This window comes from Akebia trifoliata, chromosome 7 (genome assembly GCF_017979445.1).
Source record: "Akebia trifoliata isolate Shusen 1 chromosome 7, ASM1797944v1, whole genome shotgun sequence".
Taxonomy (NCBI): domain Eukaryota; kingdom Viridiplantae; phylum Streptophyta; class Magnoliopsida; order Ranunculales; family Lardizabalaceae; genus Akebia; species Akebia trifoliata.
Window position 1 is genome coordinate 4144917 of NC_141381.1, and position 12926 is coordinate 4157842.

General features: G+C 35.5%; 1 protein-coding gene across 1 annotated transcript in view; it reads left to right on the plus strand.

The window, feature by feature from the left end:
* The window catches only part of LOC147398047 (protein ROOT INITIATION DEFECTIVE 3-like), a 13210-nt gene extending 535 nt beyond the window's left edge, over nt 1-12675 (plus strand). The window contains exons 2-8 of the mRNA XM_086447156.1: nt 7980-8093; nt 8342-8475; nt 9143-9287; nt 9374-9576; nt 10500-10627; nt 10840-11060; nt 12130-12675. Coding sequence (XP_086303282.1) covers nt 7980-8093; nt 8342-8475; nt 9143-9287; nt 9374-9576; nt 10500-10627; nt 10840-11060; nt 12130-12384 — 1200 coding nt within the window. The 3' untranslated portion in view covers nt 12385-12675. The remainder of the gene's footprint in view (nt 1-7979; nt 8094-8341; nt 8476-9142; nt 9288-9373; nt 9577-10499; nt 10628-10839; nt 11061-12129) is intronic.
* The last annotated feature ends 251 nt before the right edge of the window (nt 12676-12926 follow it).

The following is a 12926-nucleotide window of genomic DNA, read 5'->3' on the forward strand; positions in this document are numbered from 1 at the left end:
ATAAGATCATTGGATTTGGGTATTGATTTATATGTGATAATCTAAGGGGATGGTTGATTGAATAAGTTTTTCTTTTGGTTGTATAAGTTTGTTTGAAAGACTTTGCATATAAATAAATGGAACATTGACATTGGATAAAACCCAAGCAATCTAAATCTTTTACCAAACATTACGCTCCCTCTCCTGCTACCAACCCTTTGGATTGAGAAATGCGTAATGCGTAATGCCAATGAGAACACTTAATTGGTGATCAACATGTCATGATTAAGGTCCATGGCGCATACTGCACATAGATTTGATCATCGTGTATGTGGAATGAGTTAACATGAGGTCCATTAATATGTAAATATCTCTTTCCTCCATTAGACTGTAGAAAACATGTTTATTTTTAATGCGTAGAAACCGTGTTCCTTTATATTCAATATCATTCATGATGGACTGAAGATGGTTATGAGAGGTTTTATGATAGGCTTATGGTTACATAATATTTCCATCAAAGTGATGTGTTGGAAAGAGGTATTGACGAATAATCAAATCATCGGAGTAGCTATCAAGACACTTCAAAACTGAAATCTAAATCCTTAATCAAGTACCTAGTAATGCAGTTTCTAAAGCCTCGTTCCAATTGTGGATTGAGAAAAACCCTAGTATTAGAGATTTTCGTGTTTGGGGTTTTCCAACAAGGCTAGGCCTTAAAACCACATGAAAGGAAATTGTACTTCAGAACTGTATGTTACCATGTTATATGGTACCCAGTTTGGTCGAAGGGTTTTTAGTTCTATTACCCTTCTATCAACAAAACAATTGTGACGGATAATGTAAAGTTTTTGGATGATGCTGAAAATATTAAGAGTATGCCGCCCTTTGTTTTGAAGAAGAACAAGCTGACATTCCCATGCTAGTTGATCAAGATGATGTGGTGATCACATCCATTGTTGAAAAAGATGCAGTACTAAGAGATTCTCGAATTGTCTCCTTGTAAATGTTATTACTTGACCATCCTCATATAGATGTGCCATTAAAGAGACCTCAAAAGGAGAGGGGATCGATTATCCAAGATAACATTATTGTTTATTTGCAAGAGCATGAATTTGCATAGGATTGGAGGAAGATCCCATATCCTTCACTCAAACCAAACAAGGTAGTCACTCCTTGGAATGGATGAATACCATACAAAATGAATTGAAGTCTTTAAAATACAATGACGTTTGGGAGCTCGCTTAGTTGTCCAAAGGGATAAAGCCAATTGGTTATAAATGGGTGTGTTGGTTATTTGGGCGTTCATGTGGACCCAACCCATGATTGTCACGTATTAGGACTCCTCTTGAAGTCAGAATCCTAATAAGATTGAGTCCCTATTGTTTAAGGAGATTGCAATCTCTTTTCCTAATTTTTATATTCATAAATTGATATGGATAAGGGACGTGAGATACAACAACAGAAAGAAAATTTTCTCTCAATAATTTTTCTTTCTAAGTAGGCAGTTTTCTAAGTTTTTATCGAAGACCCTAGGGTTTAAGATATGGAAACAGTGACTGTTCTAGAAGTGTCGACATGATGGGTATTTGGATTTTCGATCTCTGGTGATCGACTCAATGTGACATAACTCTAGGTTTGGATCTTCGCTGCGACCAAAAAGTACGTTCCCTAAAAACCTAACATTGATATCAGAGCCACTTCGATTCATGTTCCGTTGTTTGAATCAAAACTTAAATTGATTTTTCCTAAATTGAACAAAAACCTAAGATTTCATCTACTAGAAATTGATATTTTCTAAATCGATTTTGGACATAAATTTGGGACAAAAATTTGGGGATTTTCTTTCCACCCTCGTCAAACTCTTTGAAAACCCTATTTTTTATTTTTTGTTACTTCTTGTTGAAGTTCATAATAATAAAAAATTATATATATATAGAAGGGGGTAGAATTAGAAAAACGACATATATATGAAAAAGGTAGATGAGATCTGGAGGAACTCACTCGATCTGTCTCTCCGATCGAAGCATAGGCGCGGGCTGCTGTTTCGCTGTGAAGCTCTCCTCCATTTGGGATTTGAACGACTGTGGCTTCATCTAGGGAGAGAAGATGGGATGGTGAAGATGACGGTTGTTGGCCATGGATGCTGCTTCGCCAGGTAGCTCTCCGGTCCATGGCTGATGCTTCGTCGAGTAGCTCTCCTCCATTGGTCCCCCCTTTCCCCTTGGATATCAAGGATCCAAAAATTAAATAGGGAAGAACGACATGTTTGATCTCGTTCAAGTGAGGAAGAGTTTGAAATTTGATTTCGAACATTCTTCTCTGTTTAAGTTCAGAAAGAACGAAATGTATTGTTGAAAGTTTCTAAAATAAAGGGATTTAGTTTACTACATCCATATACATCATGTTTTGATGTGAATTCTTTTGACACGTTAACACATATAATTTGTGCATCTTTAATTATGTGGCTAGAATTTATTCAAGCACCAATTTTTTTAGTATTTTAAGACACCACGTGACAATGCTATGTTGTTTTTTTCATTCCCCAAGACATGTCACTATTATGCAACGGTGAGTGGGAGTCCTTTAATGCACATTTTTTGTTTGATATAAAATAAAATAATAACACACTATCCTAAGTAATAGAATAAGTGTTGATCAAGGTTATGATTTGCTTTGTCTTTATGTTAATGGTTTTTGCAAATTTTAATATAAATGCTGACATAGCCACCATTGTTAATCTATTATTTTAGTTTTCTTTTTTTGTATGGATATTGAGGTAGACTATTCAATTTTATCCAATCTTATGTGACACAGTTACATTTTTTTTTTATAGAATCCATTTGTTTCTAACAGCCTTGCGTCTAGGCGGAAGATCAACAAGTTCCCAAACTTGGTTCTTCATCATAGAGCTAATTTCTTCTTGCATAACAGTCATCCACTCTTTAGAAGCAGATGATGACAATGTCTCCCAGTAATTCCTAGGTTCATCATCATCAAGTAGGGAAGACATGAATGATTCCCCTTCAATCTCAATCGACAACGGGATATTGTTCCATGTTTACTCCTACGTAGTGTAAGATCGTCATCAATAATGTCTACTAGTACACTCCCACTAATTCGTACACTCTTACTATCCTCGACAATCATCGGATCATCAGAAGGTTTAGTTACCCCACCCTCGTCGAGAATAGGTGGAGGTTCCTTTTCAAATTCCGGATTTGGTTCTATCATCTCATAGAACTCATGTGATGTCTAAGTTTTCTTCCTGCTGGGGAAATCATTTTCAATGAAATCTACATCTTGTGACTCAATGCTACCATTCCACCATTGTCTCGCTCATAAATAAACACAAAACCCTTAGAATGCTCAAAATATCTTATAAACGTGCATTTCTTAATTCTTATGACTAACTTCCCAATCTAATGGCAAGGAATATGAACAAAACTCATAAGGGGTGGATGTAACAGATTTGGAGGGTACCCTATTGAGGATGTAGGCTGCAGTCAAAATAACATCTCCCCAGAAAGAAATAGGAAGGTTTGTTTGCACCATCATCAATCTCACCATGTCTAAAATGGTTCTATTTTTTTCTTTCTGCTATGCCATTTTGTTGCGGAGCAAAATGAATTGTTAATTGCCTACAGATATCTTTTTCTTCACAGAACCTTTTCATAGTCTCTGATAAAAATTTGCGTTCTCAATCAGTTCTGAGAGTCATAATTTTCTTTTCCAACTGATTTTCAACTTCCAACGTAAATTTCTTAAAACAATCTGATGCTTCAGATTTATGTGAAATCAAATAAATATATCTAAATCACGAATAATCATCAATAAATGTGATGAAATAGGTCACTCCATGGCATGCCCTTACATTAAGTGGTCCGCAGATGTTAGAATGGACTAACTCTAAGGGAATTGACGCACGTGCCGCCTTTTCAAGTGGTTTCCTACTCGACTTTCCGGTTAGACAATGTTCACAGATCGGAAAGTTGATTTTTGAAAGTGGACTTAATAATCTATCATTCGCTAACATTTTCATCCTATCTTGTCCAATATGGCCTAATCTAGTATGCCATTTCACAAAATCAGAAATAAAACTATTGGAAATCGAATAAGCATCAGGGTTTAAATTACTAAAATTAACATCTAATTTAAACAAACCATTTGAGATAAAAGTGTATCTATAAACAATCGAATCCAAAGAAATGCTAACTGTTTTTAATGAAAATGAAGATCAAAACCTAAATCTAATAGCTATGTAACTGAAAGCAAAGTACGTCAAACTCTTGGCGCATAAAGAACATCGTGGAGTAGCAATGTGTGTCCTGTGTGCATCTGTAGTTGGTATGTTTCCACTCCCACTACGTTTTCACTAGAGATGTTTCCCATGAATATCTTCATGCTACCATACGGGACTCGACGAAACTTTACGAACCCTACTCTATCCTTTGAACCCTACTCTGCTATATGTTTGGTTGTTCCGAAATTTACAAACCAATTAGGATTACAAAAATCAACAACAAGCACCTCTGTGTAAACAGAACAATGAAAGAGGGTTTTAGAGTTGATTTTTACCTTTTTCGGATCAGTGCATTCATGAGAGAAGTGACCCAGTTTCTTACAGTTGTGACATGCTATGTTTGATTTGTCTTTCTTTCCACCACGTTTTCCTTTATGGTGTTTGAAATTCTGAATCTTCTTAGGCGCAAAATCATTAGTCTGAGTTCTTTTCATTGGCTTGTGCTTGGATCTAAAGTTCCCATGCTTACCGAATTCAACTGTGAAAGTGACACTGTTAGTCCTTGCAGACTGACGTTCAGCTTCTAATTCAAGATGTCGCGAAAATTGAGAGAAGTTGGTAATACTCTCATTGTGCGTCATATTGAGCTTTATCTGTTTCCAAGAATCGGGCAAAGATCTCAAGAAAGGATTTACTGCTTACCTGTTAGAACATTTTTAGCAGCCTTCAGATCATGTATCATTTGGGACATTTTCCTAAAATGCTCAACCAAGGTGTCATTAGGAGCCTTCTTATATGAGTCAAACTTCAGTGTCAATGCGCGCAATCTGGTTGTTAAAGTACCCACAAAAGAAAGCTTTGAAGTGTCCTACATTTCTTTGGCTGTCTGATAACTTTTGAATTCGTCAATAAGATCATTGTGCATGCTACTCAACATTGTAAAACAAGCGCACTGAGCTTGTTTCTGCCAATTTAGGTATGTGTCCATGTTACGAAGGTGTTGTGCAGAAGTCCCATCTTCTGGTCTATCCATAACTATGGTTAAAATATCCAGAACCATTTCCTCATTTAGGAGATATTGGATCTTAAGGTGCCAAATGTCATAATTATTTCCATCTAGTTTCTCTCATTTATTTAAATCCGCTATTACGTTTTTAGATGCCATTGCAATTTACTGTATTTGAAAGAAAAGAAAATATATGCACATATATATATATATATATTAATATCTATCAATTATGCCACACACAAAAATTTGTTCAATCCCTCATATCAAACAATCAAGATCAATGTTATGACATTAGATCGAAAAACTAAACATTGACGATTGTCAAAGTTAACAATCATCTCTTTTGATCATAATTGTTAAATCCGTGACGCGCAAATTTTAAAGAGGAGCCCAAAAAGTTACCACTCTTAATAGTAATAAACTAATAAATATTCAAATTAATTTATTACAAATTGAGATAAAAATAAATAAACATTGGTCACATAATTTAATTATTGATATCATGTTATACCAACAACTACAATTAATCATCGACAAACAACATATAGTATCAAACATTTATTAATATAGTAGAGCCACCTAATTATAGATTTTATTATTAGGCTCATCCATTGATATGCCAATAAAAATTAACTATTTAAAAAAGTGATTTATCATAAAGAAATGTATTCTAAAAAAAAGGATGTAATTGTGTTACATAAGATTGGATAAAATTGAATGGTCTACCTCAATATCCATACAAAGAAAGGAAAACTAAAATAATAGATTAACAATGGTGGCTATGTCAGCATTTATATTAAAATTTACAAAAATCATTAACATAGAAACAAAGCAAATCATAACCTTGGTCAACACTTATTGTATTACTTAGGATAGTGTGTTGTTATTTTATTTTATATCAAACAAAAATGTGCATTAAGGGATTCCTACTCACTGTTGCATAACAATGACATGTCTTGAGGAATGAAAAAAACAGCATAGCATTGTCACGTGGTGTCTTAAAATACAAAAAAAATGGTGCTTGGATAAATTCCAGCCACACAATTAAAGATGCACAAATTATGTGTTAATTTGTCAAAAGAATTCACATCAAACACATGATGTATATGGATGTAGTAAACTAAATCTCTTTATTTCCGAAACTTTCAATAATACATTTTGTTCTTTCTGAACTTAAACAGAGAAGAATGTTCGAGTCAAACTTCAAACTCTTACTCTGCTTCTAAAGAATGGATGACTGCTATGTAAGAAGAAATTAGTTCTACGATGAAGGACCAAGTTTGAGAATTTATTGATCTTCCACTTAGACGCAAGACTGTTGGAAACAAATGCATTCTAAAAGTCAAGCGAAAGGCTGATGAAACTATTGATAAGTATAAAGCCCTTTTGTTGCGAAAGGATATATCCAAATAAACGGTATTGACTATGAGGAGACTTTCTCACCAGTAGTGAGACTTACATCTGTTCGCCTCATTTTAGCCATTGCCGCACATTTAGACTTAGAATTCTTCTAGATGGACATTAAGACGACATTTCTCAATGGAGATTTGGATGAGGAGATCTATATGAATTAACTTATAGGCTTCAAAGTCTTGATTATTCATGCATCATTTTTCTAATCAATCAAAGGAACACATTTACCATGATTGTAGAAGAAAAGTAAGACATGCAAACCCAAGTGAGAAATTTATTATTAATTGCAAATGACATAATTTACTATTCTAGTCTCCAATAAGAGATAATCCAATGCAAATACGTCTGAGATAATTTGGATATATGTAACGAAGATTGATGACAACGCCACTGTGAATGAATGTGCCAATCAAAGGTTCAAAAGACATTGTATGTTGACAATGTGGCTGTTGGAGCTGTTAGAAATCATCGGTATTTTATGATATTGTCTTTTATTGTGCTTTTTTGTAGTTTTCATATTGATTTGATGATCTACCCCCTTTGGGGGTTCTATTTATTGGGATGGATGGAAGGGAGGGTGCTTCCTTGACAACTATCTTGCAATGTTCGTACTTTATAATGTGGACACCAAAAATTGGGCAAATTACCAGGATTTTAGTGGTTTTTTGTTTTTGTTTTTGATAGGTGTAAAGGTGAAGGTGGGGCTCATATACAAGATCTATGTAATGCTACTCACACATTTTTCCAATTTTTAAAGTTGACACCTTCGATTTGAGTAGTGATTCATCTCAAGTTGTTCCTCAGTTTTATCATTTTTTCACTTGTGGTTCCTAGTTCCTACTCTAAAATGTGGTTGCAGATGCTTTTAACATAATGAGTCTTCGTTCTTGCTTGTTTACTGGTTTCTATATAGCAATTTTACTTTTAAATTTCAAACTTGATCTCAGATGTAAAATTCAAAATAAATTTAAAACAGTTTTAATGTTTTTATAATATGAACTGCAATACCCATCTCCTATAATGTAATACCATAATAACGCTGTTATAACGCTAACAAGGCCTCTCTTGTGCCACTATGGCTGACCCTTATTGTTAATGTTATAACTTGTTTATGATGTTGTTCCATAGGGTTATGTTGTTGAGTTCCTCCTTTTTTTGTTGTTTATTTCCATCCCCACTTATCCCGTCTTAGTTGTGATACTTTTGCGGCATAAATAATTTAAAATGTGTGAAGTACGACTCAAGAAAATTTCTCATACAATATTGTATTCGAGTGGACAAAGTTTCTCTTTTAAAAATTGGCTTTGTTATAAATTTACGTTTTCTTCTGAGTTTCAGCCTCAAGCACCACTCCGAAATTATCCGATCGAAGCTATTGGGCCACTTTCTTGCACAAAGGACGGTTTATATCTCGCTGGTGGAGCACCTTCAGGAAATGCCTACGTTTGGGAGGTGACCTAGCAATGTTCTTTTTCTCTCATTTGGTTCATCTACATTCATTTATGGGTCCCACTATGATGATCTTCTAGAACAAATGTTAATTTTACCCAATCAGGATTGAACGGCCTTTCTTGAGAATTTTTTGACTGCCTTAGATTAGATGGTTTCAATCATTCAATTGAGTCGATCATTGGATCAAGAGATCTAGGTGGGCCCATCAAATGATGAGTGTGATGTGATTTGATTGAGCTCGTGTACAGGTTTCGAGTGGAAGAATTCTCAAGAGTTGGCGTTGCCATAAAAAATCACTGAATTGTTTGGCCTTTTCTGATGATGATTCTCTTCTTATTAGCGGTTCAGATGATGGAGAGATCCGTATATGGTCTATGATCAGGTTAGGGCTTAATGGATGTCCTATAAAATAGTTCTTATATCCCTCTTATGATGCCCAAATCCTTCAATATACTTGGCTTAGCGGTATCAATAAGTAGTTGTATCCTAGGTTTAAAATCTGGTCTCGGGACATGTTTCAGTCAAGAGAAAATCCTAGACTGTCCTGATGGAAACATTCAAGGTTTTGGGGTCAATGTTCATTCTGATATCTTGGCTGAAACATTCCGAGACGGTGTAAAATTTTCGACAATGGTCACATGGCCATTTTTGTTTACCAATATTTGTAGAGAGATTCTATTGCCACACCAACTTTTGCTAATGCCACCCAAATTCATATGTAAATCACCAAAGAATTAACACATATCTTGGGGTGCCGTTAGTAAAAATTGGTGTGGAAATAGAAGCTCTCTATTTGTATCTGTTTATTTGGAGAGATTCTATTGCCACACCAACTTTTGCTAACGCCACCCTAATTCATATGTAAACCACCAAAGTATTAGCATGCATCTTGGGGTGGCGTTAGCAAAAGTTGGTGCACCAATAGAAGCTCTCTTTCTTTGAGCATCTTATATCCCCTCTGTGAGTTTGAATTGTTTCTATGAAATGGAGTTGGATTCTTTTTTAGTTTGATTGGTGACAATACATTGCTTAAATCATTCCAATGGAAGTTTGCTAGACATGGCAGAGTATAGTGGTGTGCCACCTTTCTTACATTCTTGGTTGGAGCATCAATCCTCGATTACCAGTCTATTACCTACATCGGGTAGATCAAGTTCTATATTGATATCAAGCTCACGTGATGGCACATGCAAGGTTAGTTTCTCTTATAATCTTTGTTAAATTCTAAAATTGCATCGTAGTTTTAGACTTTATTAAATACAACCGTCAATGTTTTATAGGTTTGGGATGTGGTCTCAGGAAGGCTTATGAGAACTCAAACTTTTTCACAAGCGATAACTGCAATCATTCTCGATCCCGGAGAGCAACTCTTGTTTTGTGGAAGTGCAGATGGAAGGATATTTGTTAGTGATCTCGATATTGGATTGGAAGAGCATTCTGCCATTCTTTCGGAGGATCAGTTGATGGTGCTAAGCGGACACAAGTAATGTATGGTGGTTCTAAGTTTCTTGAAAAGTTATATGGAGGCAATCTATCTTTTAAGCACAGACATAATTTGAAAATTTCCCTATAGTATGACCAGTGAACCGAGCAATTTTTCTGGCTCATGAAGTCAGGTGACTTTGTTCGGCTTAAGCATCCATTGCCTTGGACAAGTTATATGAAGTTTTCACATGACTTATATTTGTTTGCCTGAAAAATGGTGTTTCTTTAACATAAGCTGTATTTCATTTTTCATATTTATTGAATTTTTTGGAGAGTTTTCGAGGTACCCTTCTGGGTTTTGGTGAAAATTAGGGATACCTTCTGGGTTTTCAAATTGACGACATAACCCATTGACTTTGGTCTTGCATGAGAATAACAAAAATGACCGAAATGCTTTCTTTTAACCTCTTACCAAAAGCTCTTTATTCCCCTCCAAAAGCCATTGTCTTCATCCTCCCTAAAAACCCCACCTCGTTCTTGAGGTTTGAATGAGATGTAATCTTGAGGTTGAAGACCCTAGAGTTTGAAGATGTGTTTTGGGGGGAAAGCAAGGGGTTTTGGCAAGAGGTTGAAGATGAAGGCATTTGAGACATATTTCTAGTCTTATGGAAGATTGAAATCTAGGGTGTACACAATCAGTTTGAAAACCCGGGGGTATCTCTAATTTTCATCGAAATCTAGAGTGGTACCTCACCACAACCCAATATTTTCTAATAAAATTCATGACTTGACATAAAAAAAATTGGACATGTTCAAGTCAGGTTTGATGGCCAAATTCGTTAATTTGTAGTCCCTTGTTTTACGATATTGGTTAAAATTTACTATTAAGGGCTTAAAAAATGAGAGATTTCAACATATCATCCTGAAATCCTGGTGAGATGGATTGTATGTAACAGAGAAGAACTCCAATTGGCTCTGCAGGGGATCAATAACTGCATTGTCCTTCAGTCCAAGTGGATTATACCTGATTTCGGCATCTGAGGACTGCACTGCATGCCTTTGGGATGTCAAGAGTTGGGTGATCACTCGAAGATTCATCCATAAGAAAGGTAACATGGATTTTCCATGCTTTTTTCTTTTTTTGTTTCTTTTCCTCCCCTTTCAAGCAAGACTAGATTGTTATATTGTTGAAAGAGATGAGAACTTTCATTTCTGGTCAATCATCTTCATCATCAAATCCTTCCCGAAAACGTGGATTTAGTCCTTTTCTACTATTTTCTTCTAACAATTGAGACCAAAAACTATGATTTCTATGTAACAGGGCAGATAACAAATATAGTGGTGATCTTTCTCCCTGTGGAAAACCATCAGAGAGTTTCTTATCCGACTCGTGTTTCGTTGCTTGACAAGTATCCTCAGCCGGCAAACACCTCTAGGGGAAGCCTCACTCTTCTACCCACATATTGTTCACTTGAAGATGATTGCTTCAAGACTGGTTTTAGAAGTGGTGATTTACTGAACGAGCAGATTCTTGATTTTGAGGTCCTCTCTCTCTCTCTCTCTCTCTCTCTCTTTCTCTATGTGCAAACACATAAACCTCCACCATGTTTTTTCCATAAAAAACGCCTAAGACAAGTCTTCTTATGAACTGCAAAAAAAGTAAGGTTTTTATTGTCATTGTATAATGGCATTTTGTAAGTAATTATTGGTGACTATGCAATACTTATTGTGAAAATACCGTTAAGCAATGATAATAAATTCTGTATTTCTTGCTACTAGAAGACAAAAAATGATTGTTGTCTCGGAACTTTTGTAAAAACGAACAAAATATTGGAGGATGCTAACATCCAATGCTTGCACTGGACATCAACGTTCCCCATATATATTTAATAAGATCCATAGATGTCTAGAACATCAACGTCTAAAATCACTCATGAACATTGAGCCCACATGAGATAAGTCAATGGCTTATTTTTCATGAGGATGTTGCATTTTTTGTGAGGATGGTCTAAATTGCAAGGAAAATCATCCTCGTAAAAAACCTGCTTTTCTCTCTCTCTCTCTCTCCCCATGTGTGTACCATCATGTGTGTCATGCGCAGGGGCGGAGCCAGGATTTTGCCTACATGGGGGCAACTAAGAGTGGAAATTTTTTTGTGGGGGCAACTACAAGGGGGAAATTTTTTGTTGGGGCAATAGCAGAGGATTTTTTTTTTCCGCCATTGTTATCTATCGCTATAGTGCATAAATCCTTATAGACTTTGAAAATTCGTGTGGGGGCAAGTGCCCCCACTGAAAATTACATAATGTGTGTCGTCCATGTGATGAACGCACATGTGTGTTGTGGTAGTAGTGATGGGATGTCTAATATGAACTCAGCTAAAGATAAATTTGATAGAAATACTAAAAAAAGTAACCACCTGACATTGTTTTAGCTTAAACCTCTGGCATATATATAAATGCATCTACTGACAATAGAATATTGGAACTCATCAAATAATCACAACCATCTAATTTGAGTCAGAATTTTTTCTTATTCACTTTTTTGTATACAATTGGTAGCAAATTCGATCCTGATGGTGTTTTGTTTCTTGGTTTGGGAAATTTGACAGCAAGGACGAACGCCCGCTGCAATACAGATGAAGGTGGAGACAAGCGTGGAAAACCGACTTTGGGCCACAAACATGACAAAACACGTCACAGATATGAACAAGCATTTACGATCACGATTGCTAGATTTGATGCAATGCAGGTTAAAATTGTCTCGTAAACTTGAATTTTCAGGTCCCGAAAAGAAAAAGAAGCTCAAGGTTGGCAGTCCACCACCACCATCAGCAGGGAAGGATCTACCTGAGTTTCCAGCTTAATGCTTCAGGTTTCTGGCAAAAAGTGTGACCAATTCTTTCCCCCTCATCATTATTTACTATAATATCTCAATCTCAAGATGATAAACAATAATGAGCCCGATATACATAATGTGAGATATAGAATCCAAAAAACCTAAGCTTTAGATGTTTGTAATTCAAAAAATTTCTTTTAGAATCTGAATCTCCATTGCAACACCATTAGCCATGATAAAATATAGATAAAAAATTTTGGACCAAATGGTCTGGCCTTGTTTGACTGGATTTTGTAATAGAATTGGTTTGGTTACTAAATGACTGATTTTTGCTGTGTGGTATCTCTTTTTATGAAAAACAAATGAAGGTAATTTAGAAATGTACAAATTTTTAAAAATCGGCCTCGCTTTCACTTGAATCTTGATGAAACCAACCTCAAAACAATTTGACAAGTTTGTAGTCCAATAAATTTTCTTGTAAGAAGATTTTTTAATAATGGATTTTGTTTTAAGGTTTTATCTCGATGATTATAAACCTTGATTAGAAGTTAATTGAAGTTTCAAGCTGGC